The sequence below is a fragment of the Carassius gibelio genome, chromosome A7 (genome assembly GCF_023724105.1).
Source record: "Carassius gibelio isolate Cgi1373 ecotype wild population from Czech Republic chromosome A7, carGib1.2-hapl.c, whole genome shotgun sequence".
Lineage (NCBI taxonomy): Eukaryota > Metazoa > Chordata > Actinopteri > Cypriniformes > Cyprinidae > Carassius > Carassius gibelio.
In genome coordinates, this window is record NC_068377.1 from 27,827,120 (window position 1) to 27,849,398 (window position 22,279).

A 22,279-nucleotide genomic window follows, 5' to 3' on the forward strand; every position below is an offset into this window, starting at 1 on the left:
TTAGAGTGATTTCTGAACGATCATGTCACACTGAAGACTGGAGTAATGGCTTCTGAAAATTCAGCATTGCCATCACAGGAATAAACTGCATTTAAAAATATTTATTAATGGAAAATAATTATTTATTTCATATTTTACAGTATGACTGTTTACTGTATATTTGTTCAAATAAATGCTGCCTTAGGGGCAGTTCACATATCGCGCCTAAAAACATGTGGAAAACGCTAGGCGCGCCGCTTTCTCCTTCTTTCCAAAGCGCTCGGACAGAAGCGCTCCTGAAGCGTCTGCCTTTGCTAAGCAACCATGACATCCTCTCTTTATGAAGACGCGGAAATTTCAGCAAAGGATAAATGGATTTGCAGTACAAAAAAATCGCCCTCAGTAGCTCTGCTACTAAATTTATTTCAAAATGGCAATCCATATACAGCTATGAACAGCTGTTCCTTCATCTTGGCTGAGTTTTCAACGTTGTTACGGGAAAGGATGAAGCTGATTGGTTAGTTCTTGTCACATGACCCGCGGTGCGTGTTGCGACCGTGTTGCTTCCATTATGAGCGTGCATGCCTTGCGCCTACATTGGAAATAACTAACTTGCGTACGCAAAAGACGCGATATGTGAACAGCCCCTTAGTGAGCATATAAGACCTTTTAAAAACATTTAAAACAATCTTACCAATCCCAAACCTTTGATCTGTATGTACATTGTATTTAGAAAATCCGGCATGTTTATTTGCCTCAAATAACATTGTGCTATTACTCGCCATTGAAAGCAGGCCTTAAAACAATAATTGCTGATTTAAGCTGCCACAAATTCATTCATTATGAATTGTCTGAATTATCTTTTATTTGCCTTCTTTATAACAGCCACTTGCCCAAAAAGTAATACAAGTATCTGTTACTGATTTTGTTCCCTCTGAAAACTATTATTAGTACTCAAAAAACACAGAACAAGCATCAGAGATACAGAAAGACGAGCTGTAGAGAGAGTATTGCAGTTTCCCACAACCACGCTTGATAGAACAATCATTATTTATGGCCATCTGAGTGATTGTGATGTACAATTAACCACTACCTGCTTATGGCCTGTCATTAAGAGCTGCCCGTCTTGACTCTGCCTTGCTAATTTAAGTGTTTTCTAATTATGACATATGTAGCGGTTCCCGCTGGGCTCAGGCGGCTTTGTAAAAATAAGTTGGAGTGCTAGCTTGGTGTACCACGCTCCATGTGAGGCCTCCTACACTGCTGTATTCATCACCAGACCGTATTATTGCACTTAATGAAAGAGCCGCAGCACCCAATGACAAATTGACTGATGTGTGATTAGTCGCACGAGCAATGGCCGATGTGCCGTGGATTGTCCACTGGGGAAGGGCCCAACAACTGCAGAGTGTGTGCGTTTGTGCATGGTGGTGGTGGTGGTGGTGGGGGGGGGGGGGTTATAAATGACTTGCTTGTGTCATCCCTCCTCCCCACTCTGTTAGCTCTCTCTGATCAATCAACTCCTTTTATAAAGTCATGATCATTAAGCATCAGTTTGGGGAACAAGGGGCATCAATCACTGAGTTTCATTAAAAAACGGATTAGGCACTAAACTCTAATTTTCCAGAACAATAATTAAAGAATTAGCCAGACGGGAGCTATTGTACATGAAAACCAGATTAGACACTTCAGTGTCTCGGGTCTAACTTAATAGAGTGAGGTAGAGAGTTCTTTCATGCCTAGGAAGTGCTGAAATCCAGATGAGAGAGTAACACTGTTTACAGTGCACATTAAAGAGTCTGTAATTGAGAAAGTGAATATGAACATAAAAACTGATGTGCACACCTTCAAACATAGTACAATGAATTTCCATTAAATTTAATATACTATGTTTTATATACTTATTGGTTGTAACTTGTAATTTATATCGTAGCATTATCAAGAGAAATAATCTATATGCATAACATCAGGCTTTTTGTTTGAAGACTCGGGCTAAAGCGCATTTACTACTGTCTGCATCAAGTGCTGTGATAAATCAATGGCATTTTTATTATTTTATGGTGTCATTAAATTTTTACTGATTACTTTGGCACAGAAGAGCAGTAAAGGGTATGTACCATCCTGAAAATCTACCGTCCAGCCAGGCAAATGTTCACCATTGTGCAATAAAGGATATTTATAATGTGCATTACGGCAGCGAGATGGCAAGAGCTTAAAGTCTCCACAAGAACAGATAGAAGGAGAAAGGGAAAGTGTGGTTAGGGAAATAAAAAAACCCCAGAAACAATTCAATGAGAAAAGAAAAGATGTCATGGTACACGTTGTGCCCCTCCCAAGCTAACCACGACCTATCTGGCACACGGCTGGCCCTTCCCTCAAATGAGTTCAGCATGCAGACTTCATTCCCACATTTAAAATTACAACCACACAGTCCTAAGCTGAAGTGGAAAAAGACACCCACAATAATCTACCCTCCACTATCCTTTTTTTCCCCTCTATCCTCAAATTCGGTTACAGAATGCATTTTGTTTCGACAAAGGAGGGTTGCATGGTGAAGTAATAACACAGAAGGGCTGATGGCAAGGCTGGTGGAACTTCTGAACATCTGGAGGGGAGCCAGAGCGAGGAGAGGGCTTTAATCAGGCCGGCCGCAGAACATGTGCCTGAGGACTGCAGCGCTGCCCGCAGATTCTGTGTATTTTGGGCAGAAGCGCATTGTGCTGGTGTCTACCCTGTACTTACACATCACACTGCCATAGAGTGACGCTTTTCCTCTGGTAAAAATAGCCTGGCTTCAGCCATATGGCCTTGAATTGTTCCAGCTGGGTCCACATAACGGCAACTGTGAGACAACCAAAGACTGACCTTGGCTGCACAAGCATGTCATGTTAGTGATCTGACTTTACAGTTGCCAAGTGCACATGGCTAATATGATAACCTGGTTAAAACAACAACAACAAAAACACAATGGTCAAGAGAATAGGTGTTTGTTCTTTGACCTTGCCTGGATTCTGAATGCTGACAAATACAGTGTGTTCTGTCAGTTCCACACCTGGCTGAGAGATCCAAGTGATAGAATAAATAAAGGGAAGCTCTGAAAGCCTGTTACAATGAGTGTGTATATACTTGGTATAGTTTACTTCAGCTGTCGGTATTGAAAGCAAGGCCCTGCAGCATACGTCTAATTCTTCCCTCATCTGCTTTCAATTCGCGCAGTAACCAATCACAAGGTTATTTATAATTGTGCAGCTTTCCAGTAGTTGGTAGTTTTGAAACGTTTAGTCTAAAGCGCATGCAGTTGTGCGCCGAACCCAGAGTTCCTTTCATGCGGTCGCTCAGCTTTTATACTCGAGCAGTAGTCCAACGCGTCTGAAGCTGCGACCTCCCTCACTCCTGGGCATCTAATGCTGGATATTTTTTTTTTTTTTTACCTTGCAGTACCACTTTATCTGAAAACACTGACATGAGAAAACTGTGACATCTACTTATAGTCTTTTTTTAAAATAAAAAAACCCAAAAGATTAAACCATAACCGCTTGCTTATAAAACAGAACAATTTACCTACAACACCTGAGACCTTTTGACATCACGGGGGAAATGAGGCATTTTATAAATGTCCATCCCTCAGCTTTAAAAGAAACTCTGCAGCACTGTTTTTCTATACTCCTAGGTTAAGATCATGGGCGCTGGATTTTTTTGGACGGGTTTTCTACTTTAAATGACCCTGAACTGTTCACTGGGTCCTCAAGGATCTGTCAAGAAGGACCTTGCTTTCTCTGCTCTTATCACACAATCTATTTACAATAATGGACACTCCGAATCGCATGATCCGGGAGACAGAGGGTTCTTTATGCACCTGTTCAGAGGGGATCTGTCCAAATATGGTGGCACATAAATGACCTATTGTAGCCTATTCTTTACACTGGTTTTGTTGCAGGATATCTGGCGTAAGCAGAGCCTCACAGGTCTAGAGTATAGGGCCTTCTTTTGGATTTTTGAACGAGTGCCCTGTTTTGGCCATTTGTGTGATTTTACGCAACCGCAGTGTAAAATCAGCTGAGCTTCTGTCATGTCTTATCTAAGGGAGAAAAATACTGAAGAGTAAGTGCACAGCGATGTTTTAAAACTAGCCTGAGACATGCGCCCACTCTCACGCATTGCTAAAAAAGGCACTATTTATATACCCAAACAAATGGAACAAAGAATTAATGTAAGCAATACTTAACAATGACACCCGCTGGCTATGGGTAGTGCTTGAGTTCAGAATATAATCAAATTTTGGACGGCCAAAACCATGTATGGCAGGATTTACTTCGCGGCCAAAAATAACCTATGCTGGCAATTTCCAAGACAGCAGCCGAAAAAGGGGTAGAAAATTGCTTCCAGGGCTGCAGAGCAGACAAGATTATACCCCAAGTCTTTGTAAAGGGAAGTGTGAATAGACCCCTAACACTCACATGCGGGGAGGGAACGAGAGCAAACATTGGCTTTGGGTCAAAAAAGTAGGGGGTGAGAATTTCGAAGAGAGTGAGCAAGGCTCCATTTAAATGTTTGTGGCCCTGTGCTCGGGGATTTGAGAAAAGTGAATATTCCATTCATCAATAATGTAGGTGAGAGGAGGGGGCAGGGAGGCCGGCGGATTCTCAATAGGTTAATACACTGGCCTTTCACCCTTTGATTCCAGTTTGGGAAGTGTCAGCACCAGAATATATTTTATCTCCTCGCCAGGCCCCGTCGGACTGCAACATCTGTCGAAAAGTAGGTTATTAGCAAGGGCGAAATATCTGAAATCAAAATCTGGGCCCCTTCCAGAGTGGAACCTCATCATTAGATGGCTTGTGAAATTCAATTTGAAAATGTACAATCAAACAATGTAGTTTAAATCTAGTGCATAAAACGGATCAGGAAATGTACAATGCAGTGTACTTCTGAATGTGTAATAAATAAGAAAAAAATAATAATTGCCCTCAGTAGACAGGAACGCTTTTAATAAATATTTAGAGGGAAAAAAGCAAATAGTTGGAGGTCCCATAAAAGCTTTCTTTTACTGATGGGACATCAAAGGGAAAAAAGACAAATAGAAAACAAGCAAGCAAACACTAAAACATGAATATTTTACACATGCATCTAAAAGACAGGAGACTCAAAGGAAATGCTCTTCCATCTCAGAGCGAGAGAAATGGCTCTGTGCGAGATAAAAAGGGATGCAGGTCATTGCATTGTTTTCTGCGAACACACTTTGTATTAAAAGATGAATTGATCCATCTGTAAGCAGCACTTAGTCTCACTCTTCAGCTCAGTCGTTACACCGGGATAAATCAATATTTAATATCCCCCACCAACAGCCCCAGTAGATGATTTTAACCTCTCCTTAATCCCATTTCTGTTACCTTCCTAGAATCTTCCACGTAAGCTTTCACTATGATAAACTTCCAAACAGCAGACTGGAAGGCAGTTATTAAAGGGCGTTTTATTTATGCCAGGTGAGGCGATGTGCTGAAATATTAATATTCTGAAACTGACCAAAGTGAAAGCTTTTATCTAGAACACTTAGAGGCCTTTTTTTCGTCCGTCAGGCGTGATCAGCAGGCACAGGCCAACTGTCTGACTGCTGGCAGCGCTGGGTGATATACAACAGGCGGCTCATTACCGTTTTGTACATGGCTGTAGTAGCCTTTCCCATGACATGTAAAGTGTCTCCTCAAACATATGGCTAGAGGGCATTATGTGGCATAAACTTTATAAGGATTTAATGTATCAATAAATGAAGATATTAGGCAAAAAACAAACAAACAAGTACAAAATATGAATCATGCCACCTGACCTACATGTTAAACGCATAATCAGCAAATACTAATACGTGCAATTAATTCTGATTTCATTAAATAAACAAGAATATCATGTAATTAATTTGATAACAATTTGAAATCAGCCCTACTAACAAAACCAGGAAAATTAGGAATATTCTTTATATTACAATAAATGTCTGCTCAGTTCCATTCGTTTGAACTTCAGAGACATATGGAACATGATGAGGAAAATACAGCTTCTGTTTGGCCTCTGGTTGTTTGCAACATCAATATGTCTATTTGGCTTAGCAACAGACTGAGGTGAAGCTGCCGTTATGATATCATCAGATGCAGACAGGCTTCTGAGCGAGACTACAGCACAAAAGAGGCCTGCCATTTTCTTCTGTCGTATTGTAAGGTCATAAACTTATGTTCTGAGCAACTGAGAACTCAGAAGGGGGAAAAGAGGCATAAAGAAAGAGAATGTCTTTGCAAATGATACTTCAAAAATCTAGGGAGTCTCTGTAACCTATAGCAACAATGATAACCCAAACATGCAAGTCATATTTTCACACTGATAGAGCACCTAATAATTATTTGTTGCTCCCTCCTCTGCCCCTTTCTTTGTGCTACAGGCTGCCCTGATTTACCTTGCCCTTACAACAAAGACTTTTAGGGAAAACACATTTAGCCACAATCTTAACGTCTTTTTCCTTGGTGGAGAGTTGGATGGGCTGATTTCCTCCCCACTTAGAAAAACACACAAAGCTCACCTGAGCCAAGATGCCCAAATAACCATGTGAAAAGGCAGGGCCTTACAATCGTGTGAAGACAAAACCCAAGCCAAACAAAAGAGTAGGAGAAAAAAAGCGTTAAGCTCGGCCTGCTAAGAACAATGAAGCTGTAGGTGTGTGCTGCCTGTTGACAAACGTGGCTTTTCAGTCATTGTTGGAGCAGCATTCATGTCATGTAGCGGCATATTCTCACGTTTGGCTGACCATGAGCTAACCCCAGAGCAATTTTGGGAGGTAAAGAGGGAAGGAGAGGATGAGTTGAGGCTGGTGAAGGTAAAATGGGAAAAAAAGGGAGGGAGGGAGAAAGCCACAGGTGATGGCTGCATGTTCACATACCGCATCCACCTCCAAAGAACACAAACAAAGAGGGCGAAATCTCAAAAGAATGGCACGTAATGCACTGGCTTAGGTGATATCTCAGTTTATAATGGCTTAGAGTTGGGCATTGTGTTTGAGAAAACAGGATTATGACCCCAACAATGCCTACTTGAGCAGTAAAGAGTTACTGTAAATTGCTGTGAGAAGCAGCAATAGTATAAAAATGTGATTTCTGCCTTTATCGAGGACGTGCAGGGGTCTCGGATGTTTCCTCTGATGCCACCCACATCGGGGCACGTCTTTCACCCTGACATCTAAGTTGATTGAAAAACAGTTCCTCTATTTTTTTACATATGCATTGACCTACTTTAAGATGCTGGTTGAAAGTAATCAGGTGCTGAAAAATTAATGAGCCTCCACTCCCAGTTTCTGCCTGCGTCTCACAGCCAACTGGCAATATGGCATCAATCAGATGGTAGTGGTGTCTGTTTTTCTGCTCCTTGATTGACTCATTGATTGAAGATATTTTTAAAAAGAATCCCTGAGAGAATGCCTGCTCCTGGTACAAAGTGGGCCTGTCCCACACCAGGGGCTGAAGAGGGCTGCCTGTATGCTTTAATTGGGCAGAGACATCATAGTTTGAACCCGCACAGGCCAGGCACCAGAGGACTGTGATGGTCCTCCTTACTAATGCAAACACACATTCATCCACCATCTATCCTGCCAATGTCAATCAAAGGGCCTCCTCTGGACGTGCTTCAAAGACCTTGATTGGTTTTAAAGATCATGTCTGAAAAACACTGTGGGCTCAAGTCCTTGAGCTTTGGCTGTTGTTGTGCCCTCAGGCGAAAGGGGCAGGAACAAGAGACGGTTATGTTGGGTATATATTCTGCAATGGAATCAAGTATTGATTACAAATTGCATGAATAAAATTGGGTTTTGAGGTCATCTTATTACTTTGACGATGCACATGCACAAATGATTTTGTTTTATTTTCACAAAATAAAGGGCAAAATATTTCATAATCTAAGCCTTTATCAACAAGAGTCCTACATGCAATGTTTTTTTACTTCTAATTAGTAATTACTTCTAATTACTAATACTATTTATAATAAAAAATTTGTATTTATTAAAAATGTATTTTTTGGTAAAGGTAATTTCCACACACACACAACACACACACACACACACACACACAGTTTTATACCCACTGCAAAACACTTTAACTTAGTGGTTAGACAAGTAAAAAACAACAACAACAACAACAAAAAACTAATAAAAAAATTAGTGATATTTTGTGAGAAAAAACTACAAGACTCCGTGTTATACATAGAGGGGAAGCTTATGAAATATATCATAAAGAGTTTAATAAAATAATAGACCTCATATGTCATCCTCCTGGAGCTGCCTCTGTGTACAACTATCAGCGCAAGCTACATTAAAGTGATTATTAAGTTTTAAATATGGATATTTTTCTTGCCACATGAGAAAATATTTTATTATGGATGGGCGCTTTTTATTTCACTTATTTTGGACTGATGCACTGCAACATGTGCTGAGTGCCATTAAACAGCTTAAAAGATCACAGACAATTTTTTAACTTGTCTTAATAAGAAAGTCATATAAACCTAGGATACCTTGAGGGTGAGTAATTTATCGGCTAATTTTCGTTTTTGGGTGAACTAACCCTTTAATAGTTTTTTTTTTTTTTTTTTTAATTATCAAACAAAATTAAAAAGTTATAGTCTGATTTAAACACTTGATATTTGTGAAATGATTCCATAATCCAAATTCCCTGCAGTAAGCCAACACTTTTCACAGGGGTCAAACACACTCACCTTATCAGATCTGCAGTGGTTCAGGCCCATGCTGGTGAGGGCAGACAGCTTGGCTTCCATTCCCTGCTGATGATGCTGGAGCTGCTCTCTCTGAATCTGCTCCCTCATCTTTCTCGCTTCCTGGATGGCCTTCATCACTGCATCCTGATCTCCAAACAGCGCTGTTGAGTTCAGGCTGGAAAGGATGTCTGCAGAGACAAATCCCTTGGGTTCATATACAAATACACGGCTTAGGGCCGTATTGTGACACACAATATATGAGGTCTTGTGAGTACAGTCTGTGTGTACTGTCAGTGTTGCCGACTCCAAGTGTGTGTGTGTGTGTGTGTGTGTGTGGTGGGGTTATGGGGGGGCAGGAAACTAAGGGAGCAATCTCAGTGTGTGTCGCCTTTCTATAATTAGTAGATCAAAGTGAGGTGAGGCGGGATGGCAGTTAAATCTAGGAAGTAGAAAATCTAGTAGAAAAACAAACACCAAGCCTGTGTTCAAAGCCCAACTCCTAGAAGAGGAGGGAACTGCTCAACACACAGTCTTAATATGAGAGATGAACTACAAGCTTTGAAAACAAATATACAGCAATGACATCCGTTACTCTTTACTGTGTTAAAATGGCAGGTTCTAAGAGAGATTATAAATTGGGACTGTGTCAAACTGCTTCCACACAACAAACAATCAGAAATATACAAGCTGTCAGGATTTTAATAATTATAAAAATGTCACTAGACAGAACTCTAAGAGCAGACAATATCTACAGTTTTACCCAGAGACGAGCCACGGCCCATTCCTCCAATGGGGCTGGGGATGCCTCCGCTCTTGGAGAGGCTGTTCGGGCTGCTCTTGTTGCCTGGGAAGAGGATCTGTGTTGGGGATGTGGGGGATCTGACGGGCTCAGCTGTCTTGGGCCGGGCAGAGAGGTTGAGAGGCTGCGTTCCCTCCTCCTGAACATAAAAGACACAAAGCTTCTGTTAAATAGGGATGCTCTATAGAGAGATGCTTTCCACCTTACATAAAAGACAATGCACCAGAGGCTATTACTGTAGACTAATTAGTCCGACTCCTCCAAGAAATGGGTTCTGTATTCATAGCCCTGCTCTGTGCCATGCTCTAGCTCCTCAGTGAAGTGAGGGCCTGGCTTTGTTCAGGATAATTAAAACCTTCTCTGTCTGAGCACACATCTTTATCTTCTCACTTGCTCTCATGCCCGAGAGAAACGGTTAACAGCTAATACATCCTGTTTCAAACAAATGCAATCAGAGCAGAGGGCTTGTTGCTGCTGTAGCTGAATGTATTACAGTTAAGTGCGTGTTCTCTTGTCTTTGTGGTGACTAAATGAGGAGAACAGCTCTAATTCGTAATGTTTGGTTGCAGATTTAAGTGTGTACATCAATGCTCATAAGTTTAGGTTTTTATTTTTTTATTTTTTTATTTACTTGTTTATTTTTTGGAAGAATTGAATACTTTTATTCAGCAAGAATGTATTAAATTGATTTAGAAAAAATGGCAGTATGCATTTTTATTATTAAAAAAATATGTTTCAAATAACTTATATCACTGAATCCTGAAAAAAAAGTTTCACGGTTTCCACAAAAATATTTACAAGCACAACTGTGTTAGATACTGATAAAAATAAGAAATGTTCTGAATTTCCGAAAGATCATGTGACACTGAATACTGGAGTAATGGCGGCTAATAATTCAGCTGTGCCATCACAGGAATAAATTACATTTGAACAGTTGTTTAAATAGTTTTTTTTTCAATAATATTTCACTATATTACTGTTCTTTTTTAGTTTTTTTGGTCAAATAAATGCAGCCTTGTGAGCATAAGAGACTTATTTTCAAAAACATGTTAAATATCTTACCCACCTCAAAGTAGAGGGCTTGATGAGTAAAACACAGTGTATAATTTGATCATCAGTCCAGATCAACTTTAAAATCGCATCTCATCATATTAATGCATCTTGTGTAGGCTAGAAAAAGATCTGACTGGCAGTGTTGTACCATCCAAACAGATGGGCCACATACAGAGACTGCCCCCAGCTCTTTACAAATCTGACTGCCAATAACAGTTTGTCATTCAATTACGCTTCAACTACACAAACAAACAGATTGCTAGCTAATTAAGCACAGTGTATCTACATATGGAGTTAATGGGGCAAATATCTTGTAACATCTTTGATCAATATTAAGAGAGCGTATCTCATACAACATGTGTGGGCTAAATAAACTGAAGTAGAGTGTCTAAAAATGTCCATCCGACATGAATTGTGGCTCAGTGTAATCGCCAATGATCTTACCGTATGTTCTGAGATGTTGATATGTGGAGTCTCTCTCCAAGGGCAGAGCTCCAAAAGTCCTGGAGGAGCAGCTTTGCTGAGCGACTGAAGAGGATTAGGGGTGCTATGCACATACTACTATTTCAGTTCAATGATTTACCCCCCTTTCTATTGTGATATTAAACTAAACTTTTCCAAATGCGCTAGAGTTTTAGGTTACAGCCACAGCACAAGAAAGAAAACGATGATGTATATCAGTGAAGACTGATGGAAAAGTGCTATATGCTGCGAGTGTTGATCTTATAAAAGAAACAAAAGACAGTCATCACATCATCGTAGCCTCCTCAATATATTTAGATTATGTGCCTCTGATGTCATTGCCTTAGCTCGGGCCAAGAAAAATGTAATGCTCAGGAAAACATTGGCCAGTCATTGTCTTGAGAAACTATGTGTTCCAAAAATTGCTCTCCAGGAGCAGGGAAACCCATAGCAACCCTGTCCACAGAGTTCTGCTTAAGAGAGCGGGTGCCTTGTAAAAGCAGCCCAGATTGATGGGCTCAGAGCGAGAGAATAACCAGACGGCAAGCGCTTGCTGCTGGACCTACCACAGCTGATTTAATGAACAAGGAAGTGGAGAAGACTAGGTCAAGTACCAATCCAGTTATACCAAATCGGGCTGGGATCGTACCTTGACTTGAGCCAGTGGGGTTGAGGCCCTCTTTTCATTCTTCAAGCCAGATGGGGAGATCTGCCCAGCGGAATTGGGGGGCTGGGGCAGCGGAGGCATCTTGGCTCCTGGAGAGACCTGCATGCTGGCCAGCTGGGCGGCGTAGAGTTGCTGTAAGGAGGGAGACAACCCACAATGCATTAACATCCAAAGCCAGACACCATTCAAAGACTTTATTCTCTCTTTTCTTCTCTCCCTTGCAGTGCTTTTTCCCTTTCCGTCCCAGCATAGAAGCTCCATCAAAGGTCTAACTGTACATCAAACCCTGGATCCAGGGAGAGACAGCAACCCAAAAAAAACCACACAGCAATGGCACGCGTACAAGAGACTTGGAGCCACTCGTCTTTCCACTCATCACACAAAATTTGCAGACTGAAGCCTAGCTGCTTCTAAGATCAGATTTCCATCCCCTTGCTCCCTCTAGTAAGCCTCTTTGACTTTAATTGGCGCCATTTTTGTGTCGCTAGGCAGACACCTGAACTTCCTACTCTAATGGCACAACGCACGTTCCCCTAAAGTTACACAAACTCAAGGTAGTCGAGTTTGCATCATACACTCTATCAAAACACATTCATTAAAGACAGGAAGCCTGACAAAGAGAATTCATGTTCTTCGGCTTATTTTCACTGGCTCAAGGTCAACATGTATGCTACCATCAGCAACCTTCTAGGGGAACGCATTCAGCATGCTGAAGTGCTGCGTGTCAATCACTTATCAGAACTGAGCAGTGAAAGTGTGAGGGAGATGTTTAGATTTCAGCCCTGAGACTGACTGTCATAACCTATTGAGAACGATTTTTATTTCAACAGATCACTAATATTCACACACCATGCAGACCAAAGAAAGAAAAAGTATTAACTGCATCATGCAATAACTATTATGCACCATTAAAAAAAAACAAAGCAGTGTTCGATCAAAAGGAACAATTAAATACAGTTTCAGTGCTGTGTATTATTTACAGATGCTTCAAAACAATCACACTTCCTTTCAGCTCTCTAGTGAGAAGACAGATGTGTGCATGTCTGCTTTCCCTCAGGCAAATATTGATTTGCGAGCAGTTAAATGATTTTTCTTTTGTCTCTCATGTTAAATTATAGGAATCACACCAGGTCTAAAAATAAAAAATAAAATCTAATACCAAATATTAATAAAAACTGTAATTAAAATGTAAATAATACTAAAATAGCACTGTTCTGTGTTATGATTTCATGTGCATTATACAGCTCCTTTTTTATTTTATAGGTAACAGCCATTTATTTCTTTTTTTCGTATTTATATCCAGTCAGAAAAAATACAGCCCAATGTACCATGTCAAAGAGTTTAGAAAATAATGTAAAAGTTTCAGTGATAAAATATCACCCTTTAATGAATCAAATTCAGATCAGACTAAGCAGGACTATATTTTGCTCACATTATGATTTTACACACATAAACCAAACCCAAAAATACAATGGCAACATTTAAGCCAAATTCTTTCGGTCTCCCCTAGATTTAGAGGCCCAGTGCTATTATTCATATATTTTTACAGCCTTAGTCATTGTATTTTCAACCTGAAAAAGCACAGAGGTTTTTTTTGAATGCGTATGTTCCCGAGCGTGTTTGCCCTCTCTCTGCTCTCATTTCCGTTCCTTTCTGGGCTACATAAGGACTCCATTTGTCTGAAATGGAAAAAGTAGCACCAACATTAGTGGCCTGCCCCACCTCAGCCACTCACATAGAAAAACCTGAGCCCAGACAAAGCGTTTTGTGTCACACCAAACACACCATTGCTATTCTTTTTTTTCTCTATAGGTAGTAAGTGAACCTGTGAGTATGTGTGAGTATGTGTATTTGACTTGAGTTTGTTTGCTTGTGAATAAGAAGGAAGCCCTCGGCCCAGTCTGCTGGACAGATGTTTGTTAACAGTGCTGCTGCTGATGTGGATGGACAGAGGAACTCTGACCTTGCATGGGAAGGACTTTATTATTCAGAAAAAGCGTAATTGGCTTTTGCTTCAAAATAGAGCCAGTCGGACTGCCTTTTGTGAGACCTTATTAACAGGTCAAAGCCACAGGCTTAAGAGTAAAGTGGTGTGCTAGAAAGACACACAGGTAAAAAAAAAACAATAAATACTAATGGAGAAGTGTGACACGTGGCATGCTTGTTATTGTCAAGGACAGGAAAGGAGAGGATGCTTGCAGATGTGTCACATCGAGCTGTGGCTTGAGTATAAAGGCCATGTGTTTTGATGCTGAAAGGTGTGAAAATAGACAAAAAGGAGACAGAGGGAGATGTTCTGATGCGGTGTGAGGACACATGTAGAAGTCTGTCTGAAGGGCATGTAATGTAGGGCTCCATTGGGCTTCCTCTGCCTGCCCTCCAGCCATACTGCAGGGTCTCTAAAGTAGACAGGGCCAACGCTAATGAGGGTCATGCTGAAAGTCAATGGCTGAACAGGGAACGGGGCAGCCGGGAGAAGCTTAAAACAGTTAAAACAGTTTATTAATGCTTTGAATCTAGCTATAATAATAAAGCTTCCACTATTTCTGTTTCACAAATGAGGAGAGAAAGATAATATATTTACAAGGATTTTCATGATCATGATCACACATTCTGGTTTCTCATAAAATACAAGCATTCCAACTCTAATCAATATTTAATGTGAATTTGGGCATTACCATTACCATTACTTTCTGTTGAAAGAGTCTTTGTTCATTCAAAAATCTTGTGTTCATGGTTCATATTCAAACCTTTTTTTGGAAATCTCAAATTGATACTACAGTATGTACTGGCACACTTAATTTTTTTCGTGACTTTTGTACAGCACCGTGAAAAAATAAAACATAAAATAAAATATAATATAATATAATATAATACAATATAATGTAATATAATATAATAATTGGTTAAATTGATACTTTTAAAAAAGGAACAAGAGATGAGTGACTGAACTCAACACACACACAAAGCACACGTGTGCACTAACACCAACAGACGTACAAAGTGGTGTATAAGCAGCAATCTGACACAGTGGAGAGCTATTACAGTGTGTACTGAAGCTGCTGGCTCTGAGGAAATGGGAGCTGATGGGGACAGAACACTAGTGGTGCTGGAGAGAAAGAGAGAGGCCGAAAGAAACTTAAAGAAAAAGAGAGGCAGAGATGTTGAGCTGCTCTCAGCATGTGGTTTCAGAAAGGCCTGCAGAGAAAAGGCCTGATCCACCCCAGTGACTCAGGTAATACCTTTGTCCACTTGAGCATTAAATGACTCGCTGCTATACAGCTTAGTTAGAGAGAGAGCGGCTCGGGAAATGGGGCTTTTCAATTCGCTCACCCGCAGTCCTCATACTTTGAGCGATACACACACACACACACACATGCAGCCAGACTAATATCTCCTGCCTCCCTCTTTCGCACATATGCGCCAAGCCCATCTCATACCCCGAGGATCCCAAATGAGTGGGGTCCGCCCCAAGGTCAGGCGGTTAGCCTCTGATAATTAAAAGCAACCCCTCCGGAGACAGAAGAGGTTAAATGAGTGGGCCCACCGTTTCTGCCTGCAACAACAGTATTTGATGATCATCCAGATTGCCTGACACTTTCAGACTATGCCGCTGGATGCATCAGCACTCAGGAATACTTTGCTTTCAAGTTTCCCAGAGAGCCAATTCAGTGCTCCACCTCTGAGTAAAGGTATGTAAACACTCAGAATAAACTGTTTATAAACGAAAAAAGGAATGGTTAAGAAAAGTTTAGCTTTTCTTTTCAGGTCAAATATCATTCAAACACACTGGGCCCTATAATACACCGGGCGCAAAGTGCAACGCAAGTGTGTTTGCTAGTTTCAGTCCGGCGCCATTCACATTTTCCCATCCAGCGGCATGTCGTTTAATTAAAGTCTGATCTAAAGTCTGGCGCAATGTATTTTCTTTGTTATTTAAAGAGCGTTCACGCTGCTTGTTAAACACAGAGACGCACAGCAGCACACAAACGTGCCAAATGTGAAAAAAATAAAGGATTGCAATGCATACGATTTTTTATGTAGGCTAAATAAATAAATAAATAAATATATATATATATATATATATATATATATACCTACATGTCATTATGGATCATCACATGGATCATCACATGTATCAGAATTAGGCTATATATTTGCTCATACACGAACACCTCCATTTCATCTCGGAGACTCGTTCGGTCTTTGCGCTTGCAAAATTCTGCCGTGTAAATAGCAAATCCGTCATGGCACGAGCGCAACTGTCTCTTAAAGGCAATGGAAAATGAGACTCTGATTGGTTTATTGCACGTTACGCCCAAAAAATACCCATTACTCATTAAGAGAATAGGGACAAACCATTTAGACCATGCGCCCGGGCGCGCCAAACGTTTTTCCTTCGTTAAAATAGCTAAAGTAGATTTGGACACGCTCTGAGTTCACCTGCGCCATGCGCTTTACACTTTGTGTTTAGATCGTTAAAATAGGGCCCACTGTGTTTTACACTGTAAAAATTGAAGTTATAATAAGAGCTGTAGTGCAGTGAGCTGTGAATTTAATCAGCTTATGCGTATATACTATAAAGGTTCGAGTCTGACCTGGGTTGTTATCTTAATCACAACTTTTTCTATACTTGATTATACTATACTCAAAGTAAATGTTTGTAAATCTGGTGCTCAAGAAACATTTCAGTGTTGTGCTGTTTCCAAAAAAACATGATACACTTTATTCAGGATTTTTTTTTTATCAAAAGTTACTGCCAATTTTGAGCAACTTAATATGTACTTGCTCAATAAAATTATCAATTTCTAAAAAGGTCTGAGGTCGGTATGATTTTTTTTCAGTGGTAATATACTTCACCTGTATAGTTAAGAGTGTTCACAGCATGTATATTTTCTGAGTTTTTCTTTGGAATGAAACAGCAAACCGAAATGGCTCATGAAACACTAGATTTGAGCACATATGATGGTCAAAAAGGCCATCATGTGAGGTTAAAACAACAACTTGAGTCTCTTGTTTGTTCTTAAAGAGAGGGGCCGACTGCTCTCTGGCAGATGCTGTGAAATACAGTGGCAGATTTAGCCAATTTTACTGCTTCTAGCTATAATGGTGCATGACTGTCTCTCCAACTTATCCGCAAAGGCCCCAGTCTGAGCTCACTGAAACGTGTCCATGAGGCCAAAAAAAACCTCACGGATACATCACCATACATCAAAACATAAGCACACTATACACACTAAATGACATACACTAAGGCGTGTGTTTTTGTGTCCTCTTTGGCTCTCTGTATGGGCACAGCTGAGCGGTAGCATGGGGAGAAGACTGTGTTACTGCTGCATGACCGACTCTGCCATTTCAGTAGCATTGGGGCACCCGCGTCCGTTTGCCACAAGGCTTGTCCAGGCTCATTGCCCAAGGCAGGCGGGCTGACCCAGGCCGGCCCAGATGTCAGAAAGGGAAGCAGGGGTGCGCCAGTGCGCTGCGCCAGTGCTTTTCAGTATGGCCAGACATCTGTCCCATCTGCTGGCGCTCAGCCTGCTCCCTCGTTCATTTGCCCCTTCCCCCATCTCAACCCATCCACCTCATTTTTTCCTTCTATTTCCTTATAAAGATTCACTAACTTGAAGAGTAGGATGTGTCCTGCACAGTCCTGCTATACAAACCTCTGCTAATGTCCCTGTGCTGGTATTAGCCGAGGTGGTCATTCTAAGCTACATGGTTCGCATCTCTCACTCTCTGATTACTTGCTTCTCTGTTTTATAATTCCCTCTCATTAGAGTCTCTGCCCTGTGCTTGTATCGCCTCTCGTCTTCTAGCTATTCCTCTGGAGTCTCTTACACAGCACGCGCCACTCCTTTCCCCTTTCCTTCTTTCTCTCCTCTCCTCCTCAATCACACCAGCAGCTGTTTGCTCTCATTTCTGCAGCTCATAGTCAAAAGTGCTCCACTTGTTAGCTGTAGCAGAAAGCTCTGCTCCCTCACACATCCGGAAAGCAGAGACATGAGCATCCAAACAAAAGATAACACAGAATTTCCTCTCTTCCCTCATCGCCAGCAGAAGATTCGGAGAAGTATCCCTGACTCTCAAGTACAGTCTTAAATGCATTAGCAATAATGATGGCATGTAATAAAGCACCTTTTGCACATCATTAAAACAAATAAAAACTTGATATAAGCAAAAAACTTGATAACACACCTAACACCTTAAATGTGCATTAAACACAATTGCTTCTTCTTTATCCCATGATGATTTATTTTAGGACTGCTTAAATCCAAAAGACTGAAAAAAAAGTTTATTTGAGATTTGTATAGAACTTGTGGCAAAACAACATATATCAAGGACAGAATGGCTTTAAGGAATTTGTTTTTCTCAAAGCAGTTGATGTAAAGTGATCTTGTGCACAGGCAAATTAAATGGCAATTCAAACAGACAAAATATAAAATTTAATTATTTTGTAGAATAGGAAAGGATAATTCCTTTTAGACTGTCTGGCCATAAGGTTACAATCCAACACAATTTCTATCTGGAGGAGAGAGGTGTCACTTCTAATAGGGAAGCATGCGAGGGGATGGAGCCATTGTTTGGAGGCCGTGCCCAGCTCATCCTGATCCCAGAGAGAGTCTTAATGAAGAGAGGCACGTGGTCTGGGGAATAGTTCAAGCGGTTTTTCTCTGGTGACTTGTCGACAAGGACCAATCTGTCAGGGACGCACTGAGTGAAATTACTCGCCGTGTTGGGACACAAGGTGACAAGTGGGCACGTGTATGTGCATGTCGTCAGTCGCAGAAAATGTACTGACAAGCAAATTACGCTCTCACTCAGATCGCCTGGCCGCTTTCATTTCCACTCCCCGGGACCTGAGGCCTTTTGTTAGCCTGCGGATGGGCCAGGGTGACGAGGAAGAGACAGGACAGAGAGAGAGAGAGAGAGAGAGAAAGAGAGAGACATTCCACAGCCAGCCCACTTACTGTTATGTCACTGTAAAACTGTGAGAGGTAGTATCGGCAACATTAAGACTGGCAGAGCGGCTGTCCCTCTTTCTGCATGACTGAGTGCAGCATTGTGGGAATTAATTCCTTTCCAATCAGAGTAATTTTTAAGGTTCATATATTTCCCCAGTCTAAACTGAGCAAATTAGGGAAAATTATACCTTGCCAGAATTGCTGACAAGTGGAGATATTCTAATTAGACTGATGCGCCCAGCCAGTGGCACGGGGTGGGTGGGTCCACTGGCACAGGAAGTGGGAATCTCATAGGTGAGGTCACTCCCACTGAGTGGATCAGTGATGCATAAGCCGTGAGAGCTCAGTGATACTGCTATTACAGATAATCACCCAGACACAGCCGACAAATCCATACATACCTCTCATTAACACTGACCTAGCGCTGGCCCTCATTTATCTGACATATTTAGAAAGATCTGTTTCCTTTGATTTAAGACAGGAATTCAAAGCTAGTTATTTCTGCTCAAAAAAGGAAGATAGACAAAAGCAGCCGCAGCCGCATGCTAGCACATACAAATCCTTCCTTAGTTCATTACAACCTCATCTGCATCCGTCTGTTGTCATTTTCTTTCAAAAGAATGTTTTGCCTGCACTTTTGTCCTGAATGTGAACTTTTGCGTTCAGTTTCTTTCTTAGCCAGACAGACAAAACGCGAGCACTGACAGCATTATCATCCCACTCGGAATGAGATTCATCTCCTCTATCTCCGTCCTGATCATTTTTTAATCATCTTCCCTGTGATGATCGGAGCTCAATTGCGGTGGAAAGGGTATGTTTGACTAACTGGGCTTTCTTAGACTGAAGGGTACAGAGAGTAAATACCAATCTGCTCGGCTAAATCTGCGGCAGACAGACAAACTTCAATTAATGGGAATGCAGCTCATTTGTGTTTACTGTATTTTCTAAAGGTCAGCCAAGTCATGGACTCAGAGGCTCACTCTAAGCCCATTCCCAGGGTTAAATCTATTATCACGATGAATGGCTGGGACAGGCCCTGGTTACTCCACCGCAGCTTACTGCTAAGGGAGAAGGGAAGACACGCTTAAACGTATGGATAAAAAAATTATTTTCAATCAATTTTTGCTCACAAGCTTGCTCCCTGGTTTAGCTCATTCTTACAAGCACATGCATATTCTAGAAATGCTCTTTAACATGAATAGATGCATTCCACACCTTCAACACAGATGACTGTTCTCCCCAAAGTCGCATGCAATAGCAAAGGGCTTTCCAGCTCCATCTGCAAGCATTGTTCCAACTTGCCAAGGCTCATTAATGCTGAGAGCGATAAGCTCCGAAGGACAAATTGTGCACATGTATCAGCAAGAAGAAAAGATACGAAATGCTCTCCTATCCTCTCTCCCCCGCACGTCCTCCTCCCTCCGTTCTTAGCTTTGTTTTGTAACATTCCCAGCTATCAGAGAGCTTAATGTCTAATTGCTATCAACCGCTTACCACAACAACTGTCTATGAATAAAAAAGCGAAAATAAATAAATTAAAAAAATCAGTATCGCCTATTGCTCTCATTCATTTGATCCTTCAGTCTTTGCTCAAAGAACTTAAAGGAACTTAGGTGTATTTAAAGTTTGAAAGCATAACTCTAACAAATATTTTTTCTTAGTAAACAGGAAGGACTGACGGCATTTTGTCATGCTCTTTGTGTCTGACAAAGTAAACAAGACAAAAATGAAGATTAAAAGAAACAACTAAAATGACAAGGATGATGAGAAAAACTGTAATGAAGATATGAATCAATATTTAAGCACATGGAGATAGCATCTGAGATTGAGAAATGCTCCCAAAACAGCCTGGAGGGTCTTTGAAGCTCTTCCCTCAAAGTTACTTAGAATGGCGTCAACAGAGAAAGCAATTAAGGTATGACGGACCCTTGAAATAACCTTCATCGACGCAACACCCGGTTCCCATACATAGGCGTCAGGGCTGCGCTGTAAAAACAGGCTATATTGCAGATGGAAGGTGTTAAGTTTGTAGGGGTGGACCGGTGTGTGAGTGATTTAGCTCTAACTTGTTATTTAGCATACAGCTGGTTTGCTCACACGGTGCGGAGGGCTTGGCCCACTGCCCGTAAATTCTTTTGTGACTGTACATACCTGGAGTTGGAGAGGGTTGAGTCCTGACGCGGCAGCAGCTGCCATTGTGGATGGAATGAACTGCACTGGGTAGTTATCACCTGTCGGAGAAAGCAGGAGGGCGAGATAGTGAACAATGCACACAGGTTGAGACAATGAGCGGCCCAACGGCAGGCCAGACAAGTGCCAACACAGTTCCTGTGGGCCTGCCTACACCCAGCCTCGGCACTCAGCCAAAACATCTGCACTCACAAAAGAGTCAGCTGGCCAGTTCAGAGCAGGATTGACACAGGAACGTCTCTCTTTCTCTCACATTCTGGCTTTTTTTCCTACTCCCTTTTTTATCTTTACCCACATTTGCACAGTCCTTTTTTGATCTGGCTGTGTATTGTGCTCTATGTGATGCCATGTTATTGTTTGCAAGTATCTACGATTTATATCATGCTCTGTAAGAAGCTTGCCTAGTCATACTATTGTTCTACACGCCATTATGAGTTTTACAATGTGATCTGGCACAATAAATTATGTGTGTGAAAGGGAGACACGGTGCTGAGGCCAACTTCAACAGGTTCTAACAAGACAGTTTTCTGATCTAAATGCAGCTTGAAAGACATTTTCATCATGAGATCAAACACACCCAATAGAATCAATCAATACAATGGGGCAAACAGAAAACACAATAGGAATCAGATGAAAACCAACAGGTCTGAACAACCCCCACTTGGAAATATAGCTCTGGAAAACTTATACAGATAATTCAGTGCCTCTGAAAGTGTGTGAGATGTGTTTTGTGCTGTGGTTGTTGTATGTAATACTGTCTCTGGCTCAGGGAGCAGAGATTTGACTGAAGCGTACCCATGAAAGGGGACTTGGCCCTCTTACAGCCCCCACTTTTGCCCGTCACTTCTTTTCACAAACATATGGAGCTATTAAGCCACAAGCATGGGGGTAAACACATATACCCTCCCTCTTTTTACCCCCCTTACTCACTTTGCAATCTGACTGACCACAGCACATTGTGATTCAGCATGGGAATTTAATCCCAGCCTGTTGCAGAGGTGAATAAAGAACACAACTGAACTGATTTCAAATGGTGCAATGAGAGTCGTAGAGAGGGTCATTATCGTCCAAGTCTCTCTCTCTCTCTCTCTCTCCCTTTTGCACTGTCCTTGTGGTAATATGTTATGTGAGCCATGGGCAGGTTAGGTGCCAGCCGAGAACACTAGGCCAAGGCTAATGGGCTGGGGGCTGGGTGGGCAGCCAGTGTCTCAAGTAGATGTGGTCTACTGCCAACTTTCTCTGTGTCAGTATTTGAATGTGAATGTAGTTTAAAAGGCAAATCTGCCTGTCTGCAGCCAGTGGATGCCATTGCAGCTCCAATGACACTAGTGCCCAATAGGGTTTTTTCTCCAAGCCTGCTAAGGCCAAGGGGTCAAAAGCATATTATCAGCTAACCTTGGAGCTCAATAGTGGGCTCTCTCACATATG

General features: G+C 41.4%; 1 protein-coding gene across 15 annotated transcripts in view; it reads right to left on the reverse strand.

Annotated features, from left to right (window-relative positions):
• Positions 1 to 22,279, reverse strand: part of LOC128017041 (transcription factor SOX-6-like) — a 152,558-nt gene that overhangs the window by 24,878 nt on the left and 105,401 nt on the right. For all 15 annotated transcript variants that reach the window (XM_052602111.1, XM_052602110.1, XM_052602106.1 and 12 more), the window contains 4 exons: positions 20,813 to 20,892; positions 11,682 to 11,831; positions 9,479 to 9,656; positions 8,719 to 8,906 (listed from right to left, as the gene is read on the reverse strand). In XM_052602111.1, the coding sequence (XP_052458071.1) occupies positions 8,719 to 8,906; positions 9,479 to 9,656; positions 11,682 to 11,831; positions 20,813 to 20,892 (596 nt within the window). The remainder of the gene's footprint in view (positions 1 to 8,718; positions 8,907 to 9,478; positions 9,657 to 11,681; positions 11,832 to 20,812; positions 20,893 to 22,279) is intronic.